Genomic DNA, 23,393 nt, shown 5'->3' with positions numbered 1-23,393 from the left:
ATAATCACCAGAGATCCATAAAATTAAATGGTTGGTTTTGTCCCAGAGCAACTACACACTATGCTTTTACTTTATGTGCATTTCTGACAGAAGATATGAAGTCAGTTCTGCTGAGCAATGTAATCTGATACTGAAAAATATGTTGTTAATTGTATTTTTTTTTAGAAAGTATAGAGTGGGTTGTTTTTTGTTTTGTTTTTTTTTTAAAGGCTAGGAGATTACATTTCAAATACACTTCCAGAACTTTGTATGGCTCCCCATCTTTCTCAGAGACAAAAAGTTACCTGAAGATTTGAAACTGAATTTATCGGCCAACGTCCCCTATTGTTCAATGACCGATATTTGGTTTGTATCGATACTGAGGCTCATCTGCATTTTTGAAAACTCACCAGTTCTGTGAATGAAAACCACGACATCAGGACTAGGCACTCTATTTCCTACAGTCGAAACCAGTCACCTACCAGAAGAACTGGTAGACAGGACCCACATTTCTGTCCTGAATACTCAGACTAAGTTCTCAAACTAAGGCTGAGGACAGAAAACTAACGAAACTTTCGAGTTATAGCATGCGATATACCAGCTATCATTGTAAAGAAGGTATTCATCAGACAGGTGTAAAATTCCGGCTCCTGAGGTAGGAAGGCTCCGTACTCTGAGCTACATTCGGAGAAATCGGTACCTGTAACTGAGACTTCGAGAGGGGTGAGCCTGAGGGATGCCCGAGGTGACGGGGCCCTGCCCAGACCCAGCGATGCCGTGGGAATCCGCAGAAGCCCCTCATTTGTGCCAGAGTGAAGGGACAACCCCATGAGCGCTTTCAGACACGGGATCCTGAAACAACGCCGGGTGCCCCACTCCGCCTAGGCACCGACTGCTCCTAGCTGTCACAGACCTGGAAGCAGGAGTCTCTGCGCCCCAACCCCGGCGGCCTTCCCGGGCGGGCTGTCACGCCGCCGCCCCCGCCTCCCCCCTCGCTGCTGGGTCGCGCACGCCGCCCCTCTCCGTCTCCCCCTGCCCAGCTGCTCGGCCGTCCCGGCGGGGGCTGAGCCGCCGCGCCGTCGCTGCCCCCGCCGCCGCCGAGGCCGGTCTGCCCGCCGCCGCCCCTTCCCTTCCCTTCCCCCGCCACCGCACATGCCCAGAAGGGCGGGAGCCGCGGCGAGCCCGGGCGCTGCGGTGACAGCGGCGGCGCTTTCCCTTCCGTGGGTGGGTGGGGGCCGCGCCGCCCCCCCTGGCCCGGCCCGGCCCGGCGGAAACAGCGCGCCGGCCGCCTGCTCGCCCAGTGCCTTCCCCGCCGCGCCCCGAGCCCGCTGCCGCCGCGGGGCGGGAGGCGGCCATGTCGCTATTGTCTGCGCTGGTGCCCTTGCTCCGGGTGTACTGCATCGGCCTCCGCGTCATCCTGCACCAGCTGCGCCGCCGCTTCCAGCCGCGCTGCGCCCCGACCTCAGGTGAGCACCGCAGCTGGCGCCGCGGGGCGGGGCGGGGCGGCTCCGGGCCGGGGGGCGGCAGCCCCCGCCGCGGAGAGGGGAAAGTTTGCCGCGCCTCCCCCCACCCACCACGGGCAGGCGGCAGTTCCGGGGCCCTGGGGCCGACACCGCGCGGCCCAGCCGGGAGCGGCCGGACAGTGAAGGGAAGGGAAGAACAGGGCAGCCACGACCTTGGCTGTAACGCGGGGTGCCCGGGCCGTGCCGCATCTCCCGCAGCGGGGCAGGGGCTGAGGCACCGCGGCGGCCTCAGCACGGGCGCCGCCGCCGGACTCCTCCCCTGCTTCCCTGTGCCGGCCGAGCAGGACCCGCCGCCTTCCCGAGGGCAGCGGTCCCGGGGGGGCTGCGACTGGCGGGGCGCCCTGCCCCTCCCCGCCGCACCCCGCCCTCGCTCCCGGCACCAGGCCCCGGCCCCACCGCCCCGTCCGGGCCGCGGCCGCCCCGGACGCGAGGCGGGGCGGGGCAGGGGGCCGGGCCCGGGACGGGCGCCTGGCTGCATGCCGGCCTGGCTTGTGGCCTCGGGAGGCGGCGTGGGGGCTCCGTGGGCCGGGGGTCCCCGCTTCTCCTCTTCCTCTCTTTGGCTCTCTGACAGTGTCTCCTGAGACCTCGGCTCAGAGCCGCGCGGGCGCTCCCTCCCTCAGCCCAGGTAGGTGCTTGGAAGGCGGGTAGCGGCGGGCACCTTCCCCGACCCGGGCGCTCCTGCCACCGCCGCCCGCTGTGCCACCACCCCACCGGGACCGCCGCTTTCGGCTTCCCTGTCCCGGCTGCTTCAGGAGGGGAACATACCTGTACTCCAGAAGCTTAGTATTTGATATCGTCTGACAGTCGCTGATAGCCTTTAAGCTGACAAGTGAGTGACACTTGTAGTTTTTTCTAAGGGACGTTAGGTTAGTCGTGGATTTGAGAAGTTAGGTTTTTGCACTTTTCTGATTTGGATCAACAGCGTGATAAATGCTGACTTAGGGGAAACTTAGTCAGAAAAAGAATGATCTGCTTACATTACTCTTGAAAAGTAAAATGTTTCTAAACTTACAGACTTAGAGCAAACTCTGAGTTTGGGCAGATGTTATCGTCAGAGCTGACCATATAGCTGCATTGATGTCCATGCCTTTAACTTTTGCTCTTTATCAGCAAGTGAGCCTTTGTGGTCCTGTCGATAGTTTTAACCAGAGGAACAGTAAAAAAAGTAATATTGCAAGGGCCTAGTGCTTCAGTAAGGAATTCAGGCAGATGAGAACATTGGTATAGAGAGTATCTGAAATACTAGGAAGGTGATGGAAGAAGTACACCACACATTAGGAGCTTATTTGTTCATTTTATCACATGTCGCATCCCTGGGTAGTGTTTTGTCTACTTTTTTTTCATTCCTGATTCTTCTGCTGGGATTCCTTTTCTCATTCTCAAAAGGCAGCAACGAAACCCTCAAACAAATGAGAGGACCCTGGTGACAAAAATGGCAGATGTGCATATGGTTTGAAGTCATCTGAGCGTTTTTCTAGCATTAGCGTTTCTTGGCAGAGGAAATTTGGGTATTTTGCCTAGGGTGTGTAACACTTTCCAGATCTTTTTTCGAACCACAGAGAAACAGCATGACGAAAGTGTGACCCAGTGTTTTGTTGCACTGTGCTCTTTGCTGCTATTGAAAAAAAAAGTGTTGAATTTGGAAATGCCAGAGAAAGGCAATAAAGATCCAACCTAGGAAATGTCACTTGCCTAAGTGGGAACAAGGCAGATTTGACAGATGTGAAAAGTTTTCTTTGAGCCCTGACTTGGGATGTTTTTTTTCCAAGGGCAAGTGGTTTCTTCCTCAGCTAGTTGTTTGTACGCAGTTCCCTCTTGGCAGTTACCTGCTGCCTTGCTTTCACTCGCTGTGTCCAGCTGTTGTTTAAAGTGATTCACCTTAACAACTGGAACCCTTTCCCCCAGCTGAACCTGCTTTCCATTATTAACTTCAAAATAGTGATGTCAATGCAACAAAAAGCAAAACTCTTGTTATAACAAATTTGAATCAGTAAACTACAGTTCCTGTATGAAAACCCTGAGTAGCTTTTTCAGATGGTAATCTAGAGAGGTGTGTATGTTTAAAATTTTCTGTATCTTTTTGAGGGGTTGTCCGTAACTCTCAAAAGTGAAGGCATTTTATTGTCAGAGTGCCTTCCAGGGATGAGCTTGGAGTGGCAAAGGGGAGCTGGGAAGGACAGGACAGGGAGACAGAGATAGCCATTCCTCTGATCTTGGCTTCCTTGGCCCCAGTTTCCATTTCAGAGTTCCCACTCTCTGTGCAGCAGCGCTGCAGATCTCTCTTGGAAGATTTAAAAGAGAGAGATGTCTGCTGGATTGTCCTTTAGCTCCGTGGATGAGTGAAAGGTCTCAGTGCAGCCCTTCTGCCTCTTAATTTTCCAAGAAAAACTTGGTTTCTTATCCTTGTCGTGAAGAAGTGCTCAGGAATTTAATCCAAGTAAACAAAACCAGTTTCACTTTTATTTTTCCTTACTCTAACTTAAGAGTTGCATGCTCTTGGCACGTGTTCTTTTAAAAGTAACCCATGTATTCTTTCACATCCTACTAGAGTTAATCTGCTTTTTATTGATGGAATTCAAGACTTTTTTTTTGGGAAAGAGTTTGGGGTCTGAAATCTAGGTACAGTACAAAAACTTGGTAATTGTTTTGCGTTGCAAGCTGAAAAAATGGTAACATTCTCTATTCAAGTGAATATCCCCCACTTCAACACAGAGTAGGGAAGTTCACCTGAAATTCTGATCTTGAAGCTCAGGGAAGGAAAATACAGAGCTGAAACTACATACAGGGTGTGCAGTCACCGATTGCTTCACTAACTAAAATCAACATAGAAGAAAGTGCAGAAATAAAGGGGAACTTCAGTTAAACTTAAAAATATTTCTCCAAGTACTAATTGCATAAACAGTATAACTGCTAATATGTAGTTTTATTGTTCGGTGGTTTAAATTATTAATAATTTTCTTAGAAATTACTGCTTGGACTTCTTTGCAGTGCTTAATCTTGATTAATTGGAAGGAGGAAAAAAGCCCTGCATGACTAAAGTTCTTGATTAAAACAGTTTTTTAAAAACACAAATCTAATCAGTGGATTGATAAAAGATAAACTAATATTAATTGTGACACCAGGATATTACCAGTGGAAATGTGATCACCGAAAGTCATCCTACTGATAAGAAAAATGGTTCATATAATTAAAATCTTCTCAGGGAATTTATTTGGCATCTTCCTCCTGCATTTTTTCTTCTACTGTACATATTTAATTGAAATTTGGTAGGGGAAACCTAAATCCTGAGTGTTGTGTAGTACTTTTGAAGTCTTTGTAGTTAAATTTGGAACCTGTAATGCCTGTAATGTGTAGAAAACTGTATCTGAAGATAATGGTTATGTGGATTAAGTTAAAGAGACCTTAAAGGTGACTCCTGTTCTTTTTAAAAGTGATTGAAATTTCATACTTTTTTTTATTTCCTCAATTTTTAGTTACTCAATATCCTCATTTGTACCAAGTTTCTTTACAGTTGTGAAATGTTGATTTAGGATCATGCATCTCTTAATTTTGATTCATATTTTGAGGGCTCTTTATAGGAGCAAAGCGTAGTGAGAGCACTTCCTGCTCTAAGTCGTGTGAGCTCCAGGTTGTAAATCATCCAGAGGTGGGTAGAGAACTGACCAAGTAGGAAGGATTGATGGCAGGCAAAAATGCAGTTGCATCAAGCAGTTAAACCCTCTCCCCACGCATGCCCCTAAAAATGTTGTTTAGTTTTAGGATGAGGAATCACTTGCTTTATGGTTGCCCCTCTGCTGACTGAGGCAGAGGCTGTGGGACGAGGATACTCACAGGGTACCATTGCTGTGCATGCACAGGGAGGCAGAGCTAAGGTTGTAGGGTGTCTGCACACCCCACATTTTCTCACATCCCCATGCTTGGTCTCACATTCCAAGTGACTGTCATGCTGGTTTTGGAGCAATTTTGAAGCTGAGCCCTGCCTGCAAGAGTAGCATGGCTGTGCTCCACGACACAAGTCAATGCTAGCATTAATATTTTAGCCCAAGGCCTGCCCTGGAGAGGGAAGTCAAGGGTTTGTGTTAGGAGAATGAGACAGGGGGTCTGAGAAGCATGAGGAGACAGCACAGCCTGCCTCAAGAACAGCAGGGGTGAGGTGCTAGGGCCAGAAAGTCTGGACTCTTCCTCCTCCTGTGGCAGCAGAGTTCACTGCAAAGCCCACAGAGCTGATCCTCTCTGCCAGCTCTTAGAAGCCTTGGTCCCAGTACTGGTGGTGTTGGCCAGCTGCATGGAGGAGGCAAGGGAAAGAAACAGCAGCTTCTCCAGAGGTGCTCTCCTGTGGGTGGGAATTCAGGATTGCTGTTGATTTTGCCAGGACTAGACTATGAGCACTTTTCCACTGAAAGTGGAAAAGTTTACCTCTTCTTGAAGTAAAATGAGAGGTGTGGGGTTTTTGATTTGTGTTTGTAATACCAGTTATGCTGCATAACACTTGATGAGGGGCAGGGATGATGGGAAGTTTATACTTGAGCTTTTACTGAAGGCTGTATTATACTGGCATATCCTTAGCTGTGGCAATGCTACTCTGGGCCACTATTGCCAAGTGCCTGATATATCACAAAATGAAAGCAAAGCTGTGACATACATACAGAATGAAGAGTGGGGTGAGTCTGTAACACTCCCATAAATCTGAAATAACTTCTACTTTGTCAGTTGGTGATGAACTTTTTATGATCTGAGGTGTGTCATACTAATTTTAAATATTAAAGATGCGTCAACTCTTTTATTTCAGTGCCTTCCTCTTTACTTTCAGGAATTGCCAGGTAACTGCAGAGGAAACTATGAGATTTAATGAAATGCCATGACCCTCTGTGCTTCCAGGAGACACCATGTCGTGGATTGAAACAGAAGAGTCTAAAAGCTATGATAATATGTATCAATATGATATGTCAGTGTACTATCTGATGGCATGGCACAGTCACTTCATTACACATTACACCACTTGGTCTTTCAAAATCATCAGTTTTTGTGGGATTGCATACCTTGGTGCTGTTGATATGCACATGTTTGGAATTAGGCAGCATTACCATGTTGAATCAATAGTTTATCCTGGCAACTTAAAGGCACAGAATGAATCACAGTAGAAGGCATGCTAGTAGGCAGAACATTGCCCCTCCCTCAGGAAAAAATGCGAAGTGTCTACACCCAGAAGTAAATCTTAAGAACAAATCCAATAAAATGCTTGCCCGGCATCTCTCATTCTGCTTCTAAACCAACAGCTGTGTTTAGATAAGTATGTTTAGTATTGGTTAACCTGTCTTTGGTTTTCCATTCAAGACATTCAGAAAATGTTGCAAAATACCAGCTGTAGTTCAGAGGGAAAACTGTCTTTCCTTGCGAATACTCACCAACAGCAGAAAGCACCCCAGAGAAGCTTGCACATGTACTTTTTTGGGTTTTTTTTAAATATTCCCTTGCAGCAATATGAAAAAGTCAGTTCTTCCTGCCCTAACCAGCCAGTCTTAGCACCTGAGGATTTCTGGGCTTGGGCACAGGTGCAGCTCCTGAAGAGCAGAGAAGTAGCAATGCTATTGTTTTCAGTCTAATGCTCCTCATGTTCCTCTCCTGTTCTCTTTCTGTGAAGAGGGCTGCATCCATGTCTAACTAATATCTTCCTTCTCCTTCCCAATGCTCCCCAAGGCCCTGGAAAAGGGCTTATTACTGTCATGGTGATGTGGAAGAAATAGAGAAGTGTCAGGGTGCAGTTGTACTCTGCTATGACTTGGCTTTTTGGTATAGTGAGATCAGCTCTGGTGGGTGCCAGCTGCCAGCACTGTTCACAGAGGCACTGTAGGCCTCAAGTAGCACTTGCATGTGCCTGCGCAAGAAGTGTTTTCCTGTGCAGATATCAAGATACAGATTGCCAACTTGCCTTATCACCACAGTCATCTATCTCTAGTGTCATCCCCTCCCAAAGGCTCCCTTCTGTAGCCTTTTGAAGAAAATGCAGCAAAATTATTTTCCAGCTGATGTGGATAATAACATTTATTAGTGCATCCCTGTCTGCTTTTCCTGTAATTATAATACACTGTTATTCCAGGAACCATGGTTGTGAACTAGTACTTCAGGAGATGCCTTTGATTTCAGAAAGAGGACGGGATAGGTGTCAGACACGTATTGTTTATCTGCGTGTAGGTTCAAGCTTCTTTACCTTATATATCAGTCAGAAAACATCTTTACATTTGAGAGGAGCAGATTATTGCCATAATTTGCATCACAGATTCTTTATTATGTTGTTTTTTTTTTAAAGCAAAAGCTGGAACGGTTAGATCAAACTAACAAAACTTCTTTCAAAATAAACAAATAAGAAAACCTTTGCTCCTTTAGTATCAGGTTTCAATTGGAATAAATGTTAACAGCAAAGTTCAGTAATTCTTAGGCAAGAGGATGTTGGTCTAGTTCTAACTAAAGAGGCAGGAAAATGCTATAGCATATGACCAATTTTTGTGACAGTAATTTATCAAGTCTGCGGTGGTGGTTACACTTTCTTTACCCAGAATTAGGAAATTCCAGAAAAAAATATTTACTTAGATCTTCTAGCTCAGTTTTGCAGAATAATGGGCTGTATTAAAACCTCTTTTAATTTCTGATAATCCAGTGGGCTTCTTGTAGGTCACACTTCCTGAAAATTTCATCGTTAAATTTGCAAATATAATTAGTGAGTAGGTTTCTTGATACTTTCACAGAAACGCTGATTTCACGTAGTTGAGTGTGGTCAAACTTGTGCTTTCTCATTGTATCTTTATCTTACTGCCTTTATCAGGTACTCATTAATGAGTGAAGGATCAAAAGGTGGGACGGTGGCCAAGAAGCAATGGAGAATAAAAGTTTAGAAGGTTCCCCATCTGACCTAAAGTTAGTGGCTCATCCGAGAGCAAAGAGTAAAGTGTGGAAGTACTTTGGGTTTGATACCAATGCAGAAGGATGCATATTACAGTGGAAGAAGATCTACTGCCGTATTTGTATGGCACAGATTGCCTATTCAGGAAACACGTCCAACCTTTCCTACCACCTTGAGAAAAATCACCCCGATGAATTCTGTGAGTTTGTGAAAAGTAACACTGAGCAAATGAGGGAAGCCTTTGCCACAGCATTTTCAAAAATCAAGCCGGAGTCATCACAGCAGGTTGTTCAAGATAGCCTCATTATGAAGACCTACCAGAACTATGAAAACAAAAAACATCAGGAATTAACATCTGCAGTCATCAGCTTGATTTGCGAGGGCATGTATCCAGCCTCCATCGTTGATGAACCTACCTTCAAGGCCCTCTTGAGAACAGCGGACCCCAGGTATGAACTTCCGAGCCGGAAGTACTTCTGTACAAAAGCGATTCCTGAAAAGTACAGTGCTATTAGAGAAATTGTGCTGAAGGAGCTGACTGAGGTTCTGTGGTGTGGCATATCCACAGACATGTGGAGGAGTGAAAACCAGAACAGGTCGTATGTAACTGTGGCAGTTCACTTTCTCAGCAGCAGTCCTGCCAACTGCCTGGCTGTGAACTCGCGGTGTTTGAAAACTTTTGAAGTACCAGAGGATAACACTGCAGAGACCATTACACGAGTCCTTTATGAAACATTTATTGAGTGGGGGATCAATACAAAAGTGTTTGGTGCTACAACAGATTACAGTAAAGACATTGTAAAAGCTTGCTCTCTCCTAGATATTCCCGTACAGATGCCTTGTTTGGGCCACACTTTCAATGCAGGAATACAACAAGCTTTTCAGCTCCCCAAACTCTGCAACCTTCTTGCCAGGTGCCGAAAGCTGGTGGAGTATTTTCAGCAGTCTACGGTTGCAATGTACATGCTGAGTGAAAAGCAGAAGCAGCAGAATATTCTCCACTGCATGCTGGTAAGTGACCGTGTTTCCTGGTGGGGAAGCACGCTCGCTATGCTGCAGCGCCTCAAGGAGCAGCAGTTTGTCATTGCGGCTGTTCTCGTGGAGGACAGCAACAACCACCACCTCATGCTGGAATCCAGTGAGTGGAATACAATCGAAGGGCTTGTGGAGCTGCTCCAGCCTTTCAAGCAGGTTGCAGAGATGATGTCTGCTTCCAAATACCCGACGATAAGCATGGTGAAACCACTTCTCCATATGCTTCTGAATACAACTCTGAACATCAAAGAGAACGATTTGAAAGAAATCAGCATGGCAAAGGAGGTGATTGCTAAAGAGTTGTCAACCACCTACCAGCACACACCTGAGATAGACATGTTTCTCAATGTTGCAACTTTCTTGGATCCCCGCTACAAGAAACTGCCTTTTCTTTCAGCCTTTGAGAGGCAGCAGGTGGAAAACAGAGTGGTGGAAGAAGCAAAAAGCCTGCTGGAGAAAGTAAAAGAAAATAGCTTTAGAACTGAGGAGAAATTCTTCACTGTTTCAGAAGAGCCCCCTATGAAAAAAATCATCATCTCCTCTACTCCTCCTCCTACTAGTGTCATCAACAACATGCTTGCAGAGATCTTTTGCCAGACAGGAGGCGTGGAAGACCAGGAGGAATGGCATGCTCAAATCGTTGAGGAGTTGAGCAACTTCAAGTCACAAAAGGTCCTTGGTTTGAATGAAGACCCGTTGAAGTGGTGGTCTGACAGACTAGCACTGTTTCCAGTTTTACCAAAGGTTCTTCAAAAATACTGGTGTATTCTGGCCACGAGGGTCTTCCCTGAACGCCTTTTTGGTTCTTCTGCTAATGTTGTGAGTGCAAAGAGAAACCGGTTGGCCCCAGCTCATGTGGATGAGCAGATCTTTTTGTATGAGAACAGTCGCAATGGGTCTGAGGCAGAACCGGAGGATGAAGATGAAGGAGAGTGGGGTTTGGAACAGGAACAGATTTTTAATTTAAATGACTCGGTAAACATAAACAATAATTTCTTTAATATTCGAGACAGTGGGTTTGTTTAACAGGACTGCTGCGGTACGTTTAATGACAAAGAAAAGAGGTATTTGTCTTAAGTTACCAAAAATTCTTCTGTTTTATGCTATGAATGCTGTAAATATTGAACAGTTGTAACAAACTTGATTTAGCTTCCATTGTCTGTGTTTTTCCCACTGTCTTAAAACATGAATGACTTGTGATCAAACAGCACTGAAGTTAATGAGGAAATAAATTCTACAAAGACCGTGGTTTCTGACTGTGGCCCAGATTTCAGAAAGCACTTATCCATGTGCTTCCTTTCCACTTGTTTCATTAGGAGACAAACACATGCTTATGTGCTTTCTATCATAAAATTATTTTCCTGAGTTAGGACCTTGAGGAAGTTTTTAAAATTTATGCCTCCATTTGTAAATCCTGTGTGACTCAGGATAATAGCTTTAAATTTTGGATTTTAAAATGTTTTTTAAAATCCATAGATCTGAACAGTGAATATTTTTAGAATATATTGTTGGTATGGAATGAAAAAAATCTTGAGCCTGATTTTCACTACCTCATGTCTTAGGTCTGGTCTATGCTAGAAAAGTTCAGCCGGTATAATTCTGTTGGTTAGGAGACTGATGTGTTATTATTTTAACTGATACTGTGCTGGCATAGGCTGTAGTGTGGATGCATTTATACCAGGATAATTTATTTTCCTTTCCAGTGCTGTGTAAATGGTATAAACACTTAAACTGGTATTACTGTGTTCACATTAGTCCAGTTTTACCATTTAACTGCAGCTAAATGGCAAAATTGGTTTCTTGTTTGTTTTGCTTTGTGTCTAAGCAAGCCCTGATTGTAGTCTCTTGTGCTTTTGCAAAGTGGGAACCAAGTGTGGGGTTGAGACAGTGTTGTGTTACCTTGACCTTGTGCTGATGCCATGTGGTGTGTAGCAGTCAAGGCATCAGCACTTTGGTTAAGGGAGAGGGGGAAGGAGAGGGCAGGGAGACGTCTACAGGCCACGGGTCTAACGGTTTGTCTGTGTTATAAAATCCTTAACCTCTTCATTTAATGGGGTCTTTGCCCAGGGTAGCTAGAATATTTTGTTGGCAAGAAAAGCAAAATAAAAAGCTTTAATATTATGTAAATATATTTAAAAGAAGGGGACCCCTCCATTTTCTCTGATGTATTTAGTGAATCTTTAAAATTGTTTTTTGTTATGTTAGCACTTAACAACTTCTTTCACCTGTCTCTTTTCAATTCAGTTTGTAGAGTGGACTTTGGTCCTTCCCAGTCTAATGTTTGAGTACTGTTTCCGATTAGTTGTGTATTGTAACTGCTCCCTTTGTGTCTCCAAGCATAAGTTTTTTAAGCCCTTTTGAGAACTTGACAAACAAGGAGAAAGAAAGGAAACCAACCTGAGACACGCCCCCTCCCCCCCCCCCCCCCCGCATCTCTTGTGAAATACTGCAGTCAAACATGATCAGAGTTCACGCTAGACACAAAGTTGGATGCACCACATTTTTTTTCTGAGATGCGGTGGAGGACTCTTGGCATTTTCCAGTTACAATCAAGGTTTGCTTGGGGTTTTATTTCTGTTAGTGGTGTCTCACCCCCCCCACCTCTGTGTTAAGTCTACAACTATGTTGAGCAATATCTGTCTGTTACTCTTCTGGAGGAAGAAAGTTGAGGTTTTTTCACACTGTGGCACCCATGGACATTGGGTTGTAAAAAGGGCACAGACAGCAGGAACATACAGAAATGAGAATGGCAATGGAATTGAATCTATTGCCAAACTGTTTGTTTATGGTTTGGTTTAATTGCTTTTGAAGTTTGAGGCCTCTGTGTTCTTTGTAGGTGGTGGGAAGGGATGGGTGAGTGAGGAGGAAGAACAGAGGCTAGGCTGAAGGAACAGTGAAGTAAGTAATTGCAACTACATAAACAGAATTTTTTAAGCCTGGGAAAAATGCAGTCACCAGATGGTGTAGCCTGTATTTGGCTGTTAGTAAGCCTGGGGTTTCACTTTCCAGCCTCCTGAAAACTAATTTGCACTTGTACACTCACTGTGCATCCTATTGAATGTTGCTATTCTTGATGTCCACTGAAGAGGTGTTATGTTTTACAAGGTACAAAACATAGGCTTGGCCTAAAATCCCACAAGTATGTGGGTTGTCTGTGAGGGCAACAAAATCAAATTATGGAAGGGAGCAAGATACCTGAGCTCCTGTGACACCCAGGAAGAGCTCTTGGTTTTTATGGTCATCAGTTGCATCAGCTGTTACCACCACTGCAAGCCCTCCTTCCAGGACCTACACAAAATCTGCTGGATCTTATCTTATATAATTGAGGATACATACATGAGCATAATTTAAAGCTGTGCCCTCACAATCTAGGCAAAGCTCAGAGCACCCTTGGTCTGCACTTGGCCTTCCCCTGTTGGCAGTATCCATCTTCATCCTCCTAGGGCTGAACGTAAACAGTGATGCTTACAAGCAGTTTTACTGAGATCAGTGCAGTGCACTACTCTCTTCCTTCCAGCTTCTTTTTATTTTTTGGTATCCAAAATAAAATTGTAGTCGGTTCAGTTGATGTGTCTCAGCATTCTTTTAAAAAAAGGAGAAGAAAAAGAGAAAAAAAAAAGAGCAAAACCATTGTTAGTCTTATCCATTGTCTGTGAGATTTTTTATTTAATGTTCTAAGCCTGGAATATTGTTAAATAAACCAGAAAAATAAGTTAGTTACTAGATTATTTGTCTGATGTGTGGTCATATCTGCAGCACTTTATGACTTTGAACTCTTCCACAATAGGGGGAGGTTGTATTCTAAGGATCTAAAGCTATGCATTTATTTTCCTTTTGATCCTGTAAGTTATTTTTTAAAAATGCTGTACAAATCTTTTGGATTAAAAAAAAATGAGGATGAAAAATGTTGGAAGTTTAGATGGTTTCTCTCACTTAAATACGTGTGGTGTTTTTCATTTATTGACAAGATTTTCTGTTGTTTAGTTGGGTGGAGAAGGAAAATTGAAGAGCTGTTTTAAATATTGCTACAACTTGAGTTAACCCTGGTGTTACTGCCAAGGGTGGGCCCAGAACGCATTTCCTAATAACGCTATTAAGTCAACTTTATGTTTGTGTTTCTTGACAGCTACTTTGAATCCATGGCCTAACCTTTCCTTTTCTCTTCAGTACAGCAGAGACATCTTTTTGGAGGGGCAATAGAAGAACGAACTTCAGCTTTTGAGTACTTTCATGCTAAAAAAAGTGAATTTTTGAACAGGCCGTCAAAGTATGTACTCTGTGTCAAAAGAAGAATTGCCTTTATCACCAACTAGCTGTTGCCAAATCAGGATTAAAACTTAGTGGGCTAGGTGAGGTTTATTGGAGTAGCAATATAACTAAAGGGAGTTTTGTGTTCCTGACCAACCTCCCTCTGCCATCAGGGATTATGTGAAGACAAAGAGAAAAGCCTGAACCATGCTGAAATTGAAAAGGTGAATTTTTCCAGCAAACAATGTCTGAAGTGCTTTCATTTAAAGGAGGGCAATAAAGTTCTGTATTATTTATGGAAAGGGTGTATTGTTTTAAGTTTCTAATGCAGCAGTCTATTAGATTAATTTCAAGCATTTTCTTTTACCAATGTCATGGTGTCCAATTAGATTTATAGGCATATTTGTAAGCAGGCAGGAATATTAAAAGCAAAAGAAACACAAATTGGTTGTTTGTAATATTTTATAGGATTTCTGAAAACTTAAAAGTGACATGTGGTTCTTGATTTTTATCCTTTTCACATGACAGCTTAAAAAGAAGGGGCCACCTGAGGACATAATTTCTGAAGGAGGGGAAGTGCATGGGTATGAACACACAAGTAGTGTATTTTACATATTCCATGACAACTGGGGAAAGGAAATTTTATGCTAGAAAAATTACATTTTAGTCTCTGTACACTGTCTTCCACTTTTGGTAGTCTCCATTTCTGAAGATCTGGTAAACCTGGTTCTGGTGGCGTTATCTAGTCTAGACTGCCTGTTTAGCTCTGCTGAAAGGATTCTCAAGGTCTCTTAAGTTTTATGGTTTGTTTTTTTTTCCTTTGGACCGTACTAAACGGTTTGTCTTGCCTTATCTCCTACAAATTAATGTTCTGCTAAATTCAAAACATTTTTATGAGACATAGGGAAATTATGGAAATTGTTTTTGCTTTTTTAGTAACATTTGGTGCTGTAGAGAGCATTTAAAGATACAGCTTCATTTTATGTCTGCCTTAAGAGCACATCAGCAAAGCATGTCTTAATGATACTATTTAAACTGTAATTTCAAAATATCTCTGCAGTTGCAGTTTATAATGCTGTTGTTATTAAGTAGAAAAGAGTTTCCTTTAGATAGAACAATAAAAATCAATTTCATATATTTTTACTGTTATTGCAGTCCCTTTCGCTGCCCCTGCAGTTGGGGCCACAAAGGAATGGAGTTTAGCATTAAAAAAATGGAAAAAAACTAAATAGTTGCAGCAACTATTTTCAAATAAGAGTCCCTCAGAACTTGGAATTGTTAAAATATTAAGATATTTTGAGCATTTCTGCTGGCATTTCCACACTGAGTGGTATTGATTTCTCTTGCTGCCAAAAGATCACAAAAGTGGTGCTTGCCACCTGCAGTACTTTGAAATGGTGATCAGATGTAACTTTTTTCAGAGGTTTTGAAAAGACTATTACCTGTTGCATACGTGTGCTGATTTCCTTGCATCATGATTTCTTATTTCCAGTGACCTTAGTTCACCAAATCCTCTCTCCTGTCTTCTCTCCCTGACCCTGCCTGGGCAGAATGCTGGGAAGCAGCAGGAGAACTCCAGCTTCCCTCTTCTCTTAGAGACTACTTTGAGACCAGATAAAATTCAGTTTAAAAAGAGTTTAAACTAGGTTCTTATTCCAATTCACGGGGGCTACAGCACTTGTACTGTGGTGTGAAAAGGCAAAGCCAGTGATTCTTCTCCCCACAGTGATGTACACTGGGATACATGGCTCAATTGGACCAAAAGTGCCTGTGTAGGAAATATGCTGGGGAATTGAGCTCAGCACAGCCAGGAAACTACATTCAGAGTCAAAGGCATAATAGGCATGTCAGGGTAGAAACAGTCTCTGTGCTGCTCTCCTTAGATAGAGGTTTAAGGTAAATACTGTAACAAAGATACTGGTTTGTGCTCTACCCTGAAGCTGTTCCTGGGAAATTTTTTGATTATTCAAATAGTTAAGTGTTTAATGCTGACATAGGAAAGAGTGTTCTGTGTCATTTAAATAAATATTTTGTATAGACAATAAAGCTTTTTGATAGATATTTTGGGGGTAACATTTACAGTGGTTTTCCTGGAATAAATGCCATGGTTAGAGGTACACCAAGATTCAGGTATCAGAAGCAGTAGGGCAGGGATACTTTAATTTGAAATAAGTGAGAAATGTTGTCTTTATTTTAACAGTCTTAGTGGAAGACAATTAAAATGCATATGTAAATATTTGTGATGCCCTCATAATTTAGATATATATGTAGAGAATTAATCCATTTGTTTTGCTCAGTTCACTGAAAATATGACTGTATTTGTCCATAGATGCATGTGCGTGATGTCATGTTCAACTGTGTTTCCCCAAACAATGAAGAATAAGGTTATTTTTTAAAAAGGCAGTTTCTTTGATTGCATACAATATTCTGTCTGTTCATTGTCCCCAAGTACTTGCAGTTAGGAATGAAAAACTAATTTTTTATTTCTCCAGTGGATACTGCTTTGCTTTTAAATTTGAGACATTTTGTGTATCACAGTGTCTTTACAGACACTGCAGCTGAAAGGGTTTCATTCTCCCTTTCTTTTTGCTTTTTTTGTTTGCTTTTTTTCTCCTGAGTCATCAGTGAGGTTTACAGTGTTAGGAATTTGCAGTCATAACAAGGAAGATGTCAATTCAGCATCAGGAGAACTCGTGCTAGAAACATCCTGTCTCATGTCATGAATGCAGTGCTCCAAGGGAAACCTTCATCTTCTCAAACACGACCTTCTGATGTGTGTGAGAGAGAAAATAAAGTGCTTTTGTAAGCAATGTACAGTTCTATGCTATGGGTACATTTTGGTGTGAATTTGTGCTCTGGGGTGCACTCAGTGGTTTGGCACCAAATAAAAGTTTCTTGAGCACACAGCAGAACTTATATGAACAGAAGGAATTTAATAACAAATGTGGAAAATGCAATTACTTTACTTAGGGGAGCAGATAGGAAGTGGGTCCATCCAGGGAAAATAACTGAAATTTTATCAGGAGTTGTCAGTTCCTGTCCAAAATCCTAATAGCATTTAAAAATGCTAAATTACTAACCTTCTTGTAGCCTGGCATTTTAGAACTCTGTAAAACAATTGTTTTACATGCTTTTTGGTGTTCACATGCTGCTGGCAATGAACTTTTTTAACTTCAAAAAAACTCCTGCACTCTCAAATGGCCAGGGAGGAGTTCTCATTAATGACATATTGGGGAAGAAGGGAGATTCAAGCTATTACTATGACCTGGCCTCCAGCCTGTGGAAGTGTGCGCCGAAGGGACTGTTTCTGGATGATATTTTGACACATTGATCTACACAGATAAACATTCACATGCAGTCCAAGAACTTGCCACTGATCGTAAATCTGGCTGGGCCCAAGGGAGCGAGTGCTGTGGTGAGAAAAGCAGTCGTGTGGATGAGTGGAGCATGTTCTAGTCCCTCATTCTATGTCACACTTTATTTCCTGTGCAGGCAGCAAGTACCTTGGTGCTGCTCCTTGCTGTGTTATTTGCTGTGTGCCTCCTGTATTTCAAGTGTAAGAACAGGAGAATGTGACCTGCATGTTTTCAGGCCTTGGTGAATGCAGGCCAGAAGTTCACCTGCACTGTTGATGATTTGCTGCCTGGTCTGCATGAGCAGTGGATTGAGGATAATACGGCGTTTACCCCGTGGTGCTGCAAATGCAAGATTGGCATTGCTGCTCAGAGATTCCTGTGTACCTGCTCAGAGAAAGGAAGTAAGAAAAGCACAACTTTGTGTGTGTTGTATATAAAGGTATGACTCAAAGCCCAAGTGGGTTTAAAGTGCTCACATAAACAAGTTCTGCTGTAGTCTTGCAGACAAATCCCCTTGCGCATGCTCTGCCCACACCACCCCACCTCCCCTTCATCAATGTTCACAAAGATTTCACAGTTCTTTTTGGAGAGATAAATTCAGAGATAATACATGAAACTATTTGTCAGTTGTTAAGACCATTGCAATATGATTTTTGTGCCTTTTTTGGCAATGCATGCTAGAGCTGATGGATGATAACATTTTATCCCAGAGACAGCTCTTCCCTGCAGTGAGGGAATCATCTCAGTCTGCAAAGTTGATCTGTTGGCTGAACTTCTGCCTTTTCTCTAGGCTGTTTAGGAAAGTTGCTGTGCACTGCAGAGGGAAAATCAGATTCCTCCAGAGTGTTTTCCCTGTGTTTTTGTGTTGCTGGGGCTGCTTTCTGGTCCGCACATGCCTTAAGGAAGGGGGTGGGTCAGGGCTTTTGCTGGGATTCTGCTTCTTCCCTGGGCTGATTGGCCACCCCTAGAAGAAGATTGTGCAGAAGGTAACACTACTGGGTGATAAGTTCACAAACACCAGGACTAAAAATGATTTGTTCATTTTATATTTATATTTAGGCTAAGATTAAAATGATACAAAATGTGGCCTTAAAAGGAGTCTGCAGAGTCTATGCACTAACTCCTTGGCTTATGTGTCTAAATACAGATTTAGGGATTTTATTTCCAAAAGCAATTAATTTTGCATGCTCTGCCTTCTGAACCGCTAAAAATGCCAGCATCACAATTGTGTCTCTTTTAATATCTTTTAAATAATGATATTTTGGGGGGGACTGTGTATGAAACGCAAACCACAACTTTTTATTTTACATATGTCAATTTTGTCTTCTACTGTGCTTCTTAGGTTAATATCCATAGAATTATTCTGTCTGAAAAAGCTATTGAAACACTTCAGATCCCAAACATAGGTGAGCTTCAGAAGTAAGAGAAGTATTCTCCCCCACAATTCATAAGCTGGAAGGCTTAATTATTCTGTTGTTGAAAGAGGCAATTGTAACCACATTTTACCCAAATATGGGAGAATGTAAAGTGTAAATATTTACATTTTTTGGTAATTCTGTGTAAAAGGCTTAAATGTAAGCACCTCATTTTGTGCCCTTACCTGCATCATAGCAATATGGAACCAGACTCATGGTATTTCAGTGAGGGTACAAGTGAAGGAACAAGCCTCTTTTACTTGGTCATTCTTCTGCGTGTGAAATGTTTCAGTTTCAATGATTTAGTCATAACAAGCATAAAATCAACAGTTTTAGCAGATGTAAATGAGCATTTCTATTGCGTGGATCGTCCTTCCTCAGTAAAGAGGAACTTAGGCTCCTTTGTTAATGTAGAACAAAGGAAAGGAGGGAAATGGAACACTTACAGATGGAAGGTTGGGAATTTGCTTTTTGCTCATGCAGCTGAAGCAGTGATGGATTTCAGAGCCAAGTGATGGATTCCGTCTGTGCATTTCAGTCTAACGATGGGCAGGTGGTATCTTTGCAAGGGATATATGGTCTTTGTCTTCAAGTCAGCACTCTGCCAAGCAATGGCTGGTTGTGCAAATTAAAATTTCTGGCTTCTCTTTTCTTCTGATTAAGAGTCTCTTAATCTCTGCAGTTTTGGGGTTATTTGGCCCAAGATCTTCTTTTTTAGGTGATAAAGCAAACTGTTAGCTTTAGCATCTCTGGTGCTTATGAAGAGATGCTGCAACTCAAGAAAATGAGCTAGAAAATGCAATTGTTCTTTTACACCATAAAAAATGTTGTTTAACCAAATACCACTCAGCCACACTTCAGCTGAGGGCACTGGAGGTTGTAGAAACTCAGCTGAGGAATGTAAGAGCTTTACTGACAGGGCAATTGGGTGGATTAAGGTCTTGAGTCACGCAGGACTTTGTGTGGACTCCACCATGAGACTACCTGTGCAGGACCCAGAAGTCTTGTCAGAAGGCAGGTGGAAGTAGTCACGGACCCCAAGATGGTATTTTTAGAGATATTTTTGTAGTATCTAAGTACTAAGTCAGTTTTCTTAGACCATCAAGACCATGTCAGTTTTCTGGGACCATGCTGTCCCACCACAAATGCTTTACTTGGAATTCCCTTGCACAGTACTGAGGTAGTGTTGAAGTTCCATGGGAACTGATATATGAGTCTTAATTCGACCCAATTGTGGTAAAACCTTTAATGCATTGAACAAATGGATTCTTAGGAAATACTTTGATATCTGTGTCACTAAGATTATGTGCCTTGCTTTACAGACAGGACAGGGATCAAGATTCATGCAGTTAAGAGTAAAAATGTTATATACATGCAGTCCTCTCAGTGTTTGCAGAAAGTGTTGCCTGCCAGTTTCAAGCATTCCATCATCAAGGTTTCCAAATTACAGATGTCATTAGAGACAGTGATTTGAGGTTTGTGGCTTTATCATACTGTATGAATAACTGCATTAAAGCTGCAGATGTGGTGGAATATAGCAAGATTCAAATGGGCATATTGCCAGCAAGGAAAGAAAATATTTGAGAGCTGCAGTTCCCAAAGCAGATAGCCAAAGAAGCAGGGAAGTTTTGCTTCACATAAGGATTGCTTTTAAGAAAAAATAAAGTGAAATAGTTTTGTAATTAACTAATGGCATTTGTTTTCATTTCCTCGGATTTGTGCTCTGCTAGGAGAGCTTTGATACTTCACAGAACATTCATTGGGCAAGAAAATGACATCCCCCATCCTACCCAGAATATCCTCTGAGTTGTGTAAAGCTGAGTTAGAGTGCTTGGCTCTGATACACTTCTGCTTTTTGTTGTGTGCCTGCTTTTTTCCAGAGTATGCTTTCTGGGGCATGGACATTTTACTTTCTGAGGCAATGCCTACCCATGATTGCTAACTTTGCTCAATATTTTAAATTATCCTGGAGAGGTAAAGAAAAAAAGGAAAATTGGACCAAAAAAATGCACTGAACTTGTTTCTGAAGGAGGATTTTGGGGGAACAGTTAAAACATTTTGTTGGTTTTTTTTTGTTGACACATTGGTAACACTGGTAACATGGCTGGTACAAGTAAACACCTGGTAAGCTCTGCACTGAGTGCAGATGTGAACTGATGTGAACTTCACTGACGTGAGGAAAGGAAGTCACGCTAAATCAAAGCAAAGCTCTGCCACTTCCTGACCTCACATCTCACGCTGGTGTTTCTCTTGTGTACAAACCAGGGACTGAAGTTAATGAACCTTATGAGTGTTCAATGAAGTTAGGATGAAACTTTTAATCTGCTATGCTGTGGGCAAGGGTTTGATTGCTGGCTCTGGCTGCCCAGGTGTGACGTGCTGCAGCAGGAGGCAGGTGATGCTCCATGTTGGCCATTTGTACTGAAACTGCTGATTAGGGCCCCTGGGCCGTTTTCCTTACAAAGCCAACCCACAAGGCGTACTCCATTCTAGAAAGGTTATTTTTAAAACTGAAACAGATAGTTCTGTATAACAGTATTTTTTAACAAGCGTGTCAACCAGTCCTGACTAAGGAAATTACAGAGGAGTTGTAGTCAGACCTCATTCTTTACAAAAAGGTTCAGTGGTACCACTGCAAATGGCTTATCAAGTCTGCAACAGTCTGAGAATTACACAGAATGAAAGGACTTTGTAAACAAAAAATTACTGGCACTATACTTTCTGCAGACCAGGACTGACACAGTGATGACCTTGTAATTTTTTTACTGAGTGTATCCCAGTGAACAGAGTGCCTGCAGAGCGGTAACTGTTGTCTTTCTGGCAATTGGTATAACCTTGGTAACTGGAAATGGGACATTTGTGCTGTGAAACACTTCTTGTAGCTGAAGTACAAGGACTTCTTGGACATATTTTTCCAAAATAACAACTTGTTAATGAATAAAGTCATCCAGGTGAGTACAGATATCACCTAGTCTGCTGGCTGGAGCTTTTTCATTCTAATTAATACCACTACTCATATATGCCAGTCTTACTTGTGCGTTCCTAACTGGAATCTCTGCATTGCACGGTGTATAATTTTAACATTAAATAGTCTGCTGAAAATTAGTAGGAAAAAGGTCAAAAAATGCAAAATCCATGTTCTCTCAATGATGCTGTACTTCCTAATTATATATGATACAGATATTTGAAAAGCAACTAATTTGAGTCAGAAGCAAGTGTCAAGAGCTGCAAATGCTGCCATTGGTGGTGCCTAGTAGGTGCTAGCAGAGTTCTTTGCACTAGGTTGTAGTCTTGTATTCTTCCTGTGGTCCTCAGGGGTTACTTTTCGAAGTCAATCTGTTAAAGACATTATGTGTAGTCCTCCAGCGCTCCAGAGAGGAAAGGGATATTTACACATACAAGAAAGAGGATGTAAAACAACAAAATAGGTGGGTAATGTTGAGGCCTGGACTTCAGCTTGAGCAGGGCCCTGTTAGGGTTGTACTACAGTGGTATATGGACTTACTGGTTTATGCTCTAATATAATGACCTTTGTTGCGCTTTTTTGCTATTAACTGTATTTTCTATCCATCTCTTCCACATCTATTTTCAGAGTGATTTATTTTTTCTCAATATTTACTCATTAATACTAGTCAGAAAGTACTACAGTGAGGCACAAGTGAAAACCATGATGTTTTCCCCGTCTTCTAATCCAATTATCAAGTATTTGTTTTCTTCCCTAAAGAAGAAAAAACATATACCTACCCACATATGTATACAGAAAATTATTGCAATTTAACAATGAAGTCCAGTGGTTTCAGCCCAGATTCTACCAAGCTGCCACCCTTTGCTGTAAAGAACAAAGTTATCTTTGCAAGTTTGGTCTGGCTGACAGCTAGCATGTGGTTTTGCTGAGAGCTGTGGGGACAGGGACCGAGGCTGGGTGGCTCAGTTGTCTGGCTGTTCTGCCAGCAGCCTCTCTGCAGGCATGATGTATTCCTTGCAAAGGCATCAGGGTTTGTGTTGGAATGGCTTTGCAGCGTGTTCCTCTGGCTTGGCACGTGGCAGCTTGGAGGGGGAGATGCTGAGACCTCTTCTTCCTGCCCAGGCCCTGACACTTGCAACTACAAAAAGGGCTGAGTAAATAAAGGGCTGGCAAAGTGCCTGTGCTCCCCAGAGAAATGCCACTGTTGTGGCAGGAGTGTAGGTGGTGGCATCCTGGTGAGTTGTTCTGGATGTCCCTCTTTGTTCTGACAGTGCTCCCATGTGCCTCAGGGTTTACTGCAGCTACTGGTTCTTAACTTGAATGCTTCTCTCCTGGATAAACCTGCATGGGGCTGGCCATGCTGGTGTACTCCATGGTGGGCAAAGCACTCCCCTGTAAAGTTACCACAAATATTAGCAGGGCAGCACTTGCAGAACAGCTTATTCAGTAAGATAATTATTTTCTGTTTCCCCAAGCCAAACTGGGAATGCTGGTAACTGCCTTAAGCAGAGTTTGGGCTTTTGCTGGGGCACAGGACTGGTCACAGGCTGCATGAGGACACACACATGTTGGCCAGGTATCTTAGCATGCCTTGGGAATGAGGTAGTACTGTGGCTGAAATGAAGTTGGTGTGACCCTCAGCACTGCTGGATTTTCTGTATGGACAGTTGCAAAGCTTCAGGTGCAATAACAAAAGAAATGCTGATGTAAGGGCTGCAGTAGCTGCTGGTGCAGCTTGCAGAGTTGGCAGGGGCTTACTTTTACAGCAAGGAACTGTTCACCTTTTACTTTCTGCATCACCAGGATTTTTTTCTGGGAGAGGTGCTAACTGGTGGCAAAGCCCCACCAGAGAACCGAGTGTGAGTGGGCTGGCTGTTTACACTGTGTGTTACCGGGGGCTGATGGATTGAGAGGATGGAGTCTGGAACAGAAATTGCATTTTAGGGTCATATCCTTCAAATCACCTAGAAGTCA

General features: G+C 42.9%; 2 protein-coding genes across 5 annotated transcripts in view; both read left to right on the top strand.

The window, feature by feature from the left end:
• ZBED1 (zinc finger BED-type containing 1) overlaps window positions 1–14,514 on the top strand; it is a 54,336-nt gene extending 39,822 nt beyond the window's left edge. The window contains exons 1-2 of one of the 3 annotated variants that reach the window (XM_014250241.2): window positions 1,307–1,445; window positions 8,323–14,514. In XM_014250241.2, coding sequence (XP_014105716.1) covers window positions 8,374–10,461 — 2,088 coding nt within the window. In that variant the 5' untranslated portion in view covers window positions 1,307–1,445; window positions 8,323–8,373 and the 3' untranslated portion in view covers window positions 10,462–14,514. Of the gene's footprint in view, window positions 1–1,306; window positions 1,446–2,021; window positions 2,128–8,322 lie in introns of those variants that run through there. The other 2 variants (XM_005516492.3, XM_088051144.1) reach the window with 2 other exon arrangements.
• DHRSX (dehydrogenase/reductase X-linked) overlaps window positions 1,334–23,393 on the top strand; it is a 161,889-nt gene continuing 139,829 nt past the window's right edge. For both annotated transcript variants that reach the window (XM_005516493.3, XM_088051145.1), the window contains exon 1: window positions 1,334–1,445. In XM_005516493.3, the coding sequence (XP_005516550.1) occupies window positions 1,334–1,445 (112 nt within the window). The remainder of the gene's footprint in view (window positions 1,446–23,393) is intronic.

Source organism: Pseudopodoces humilis, chromosome 2 (assembly GCF_049639895.1).
Source record: "Pseudopodoces humilis isolate 2021_Gansu_Grassland_sample_001 chromosome 2, ASM4963989v1, whole genome shotgun sequence".
NCBI classification, from domain to species: Eukaryota; Metazoa; Chordata; class Aves; order Passeriformes; family Paridae; genus Pseudopodoces; species Pseudopodoces humilis.
Note: the sequence above shows the minus strand (reverse complement) of the source record. Positions and strands in the feature narration are given on the sequence as shown.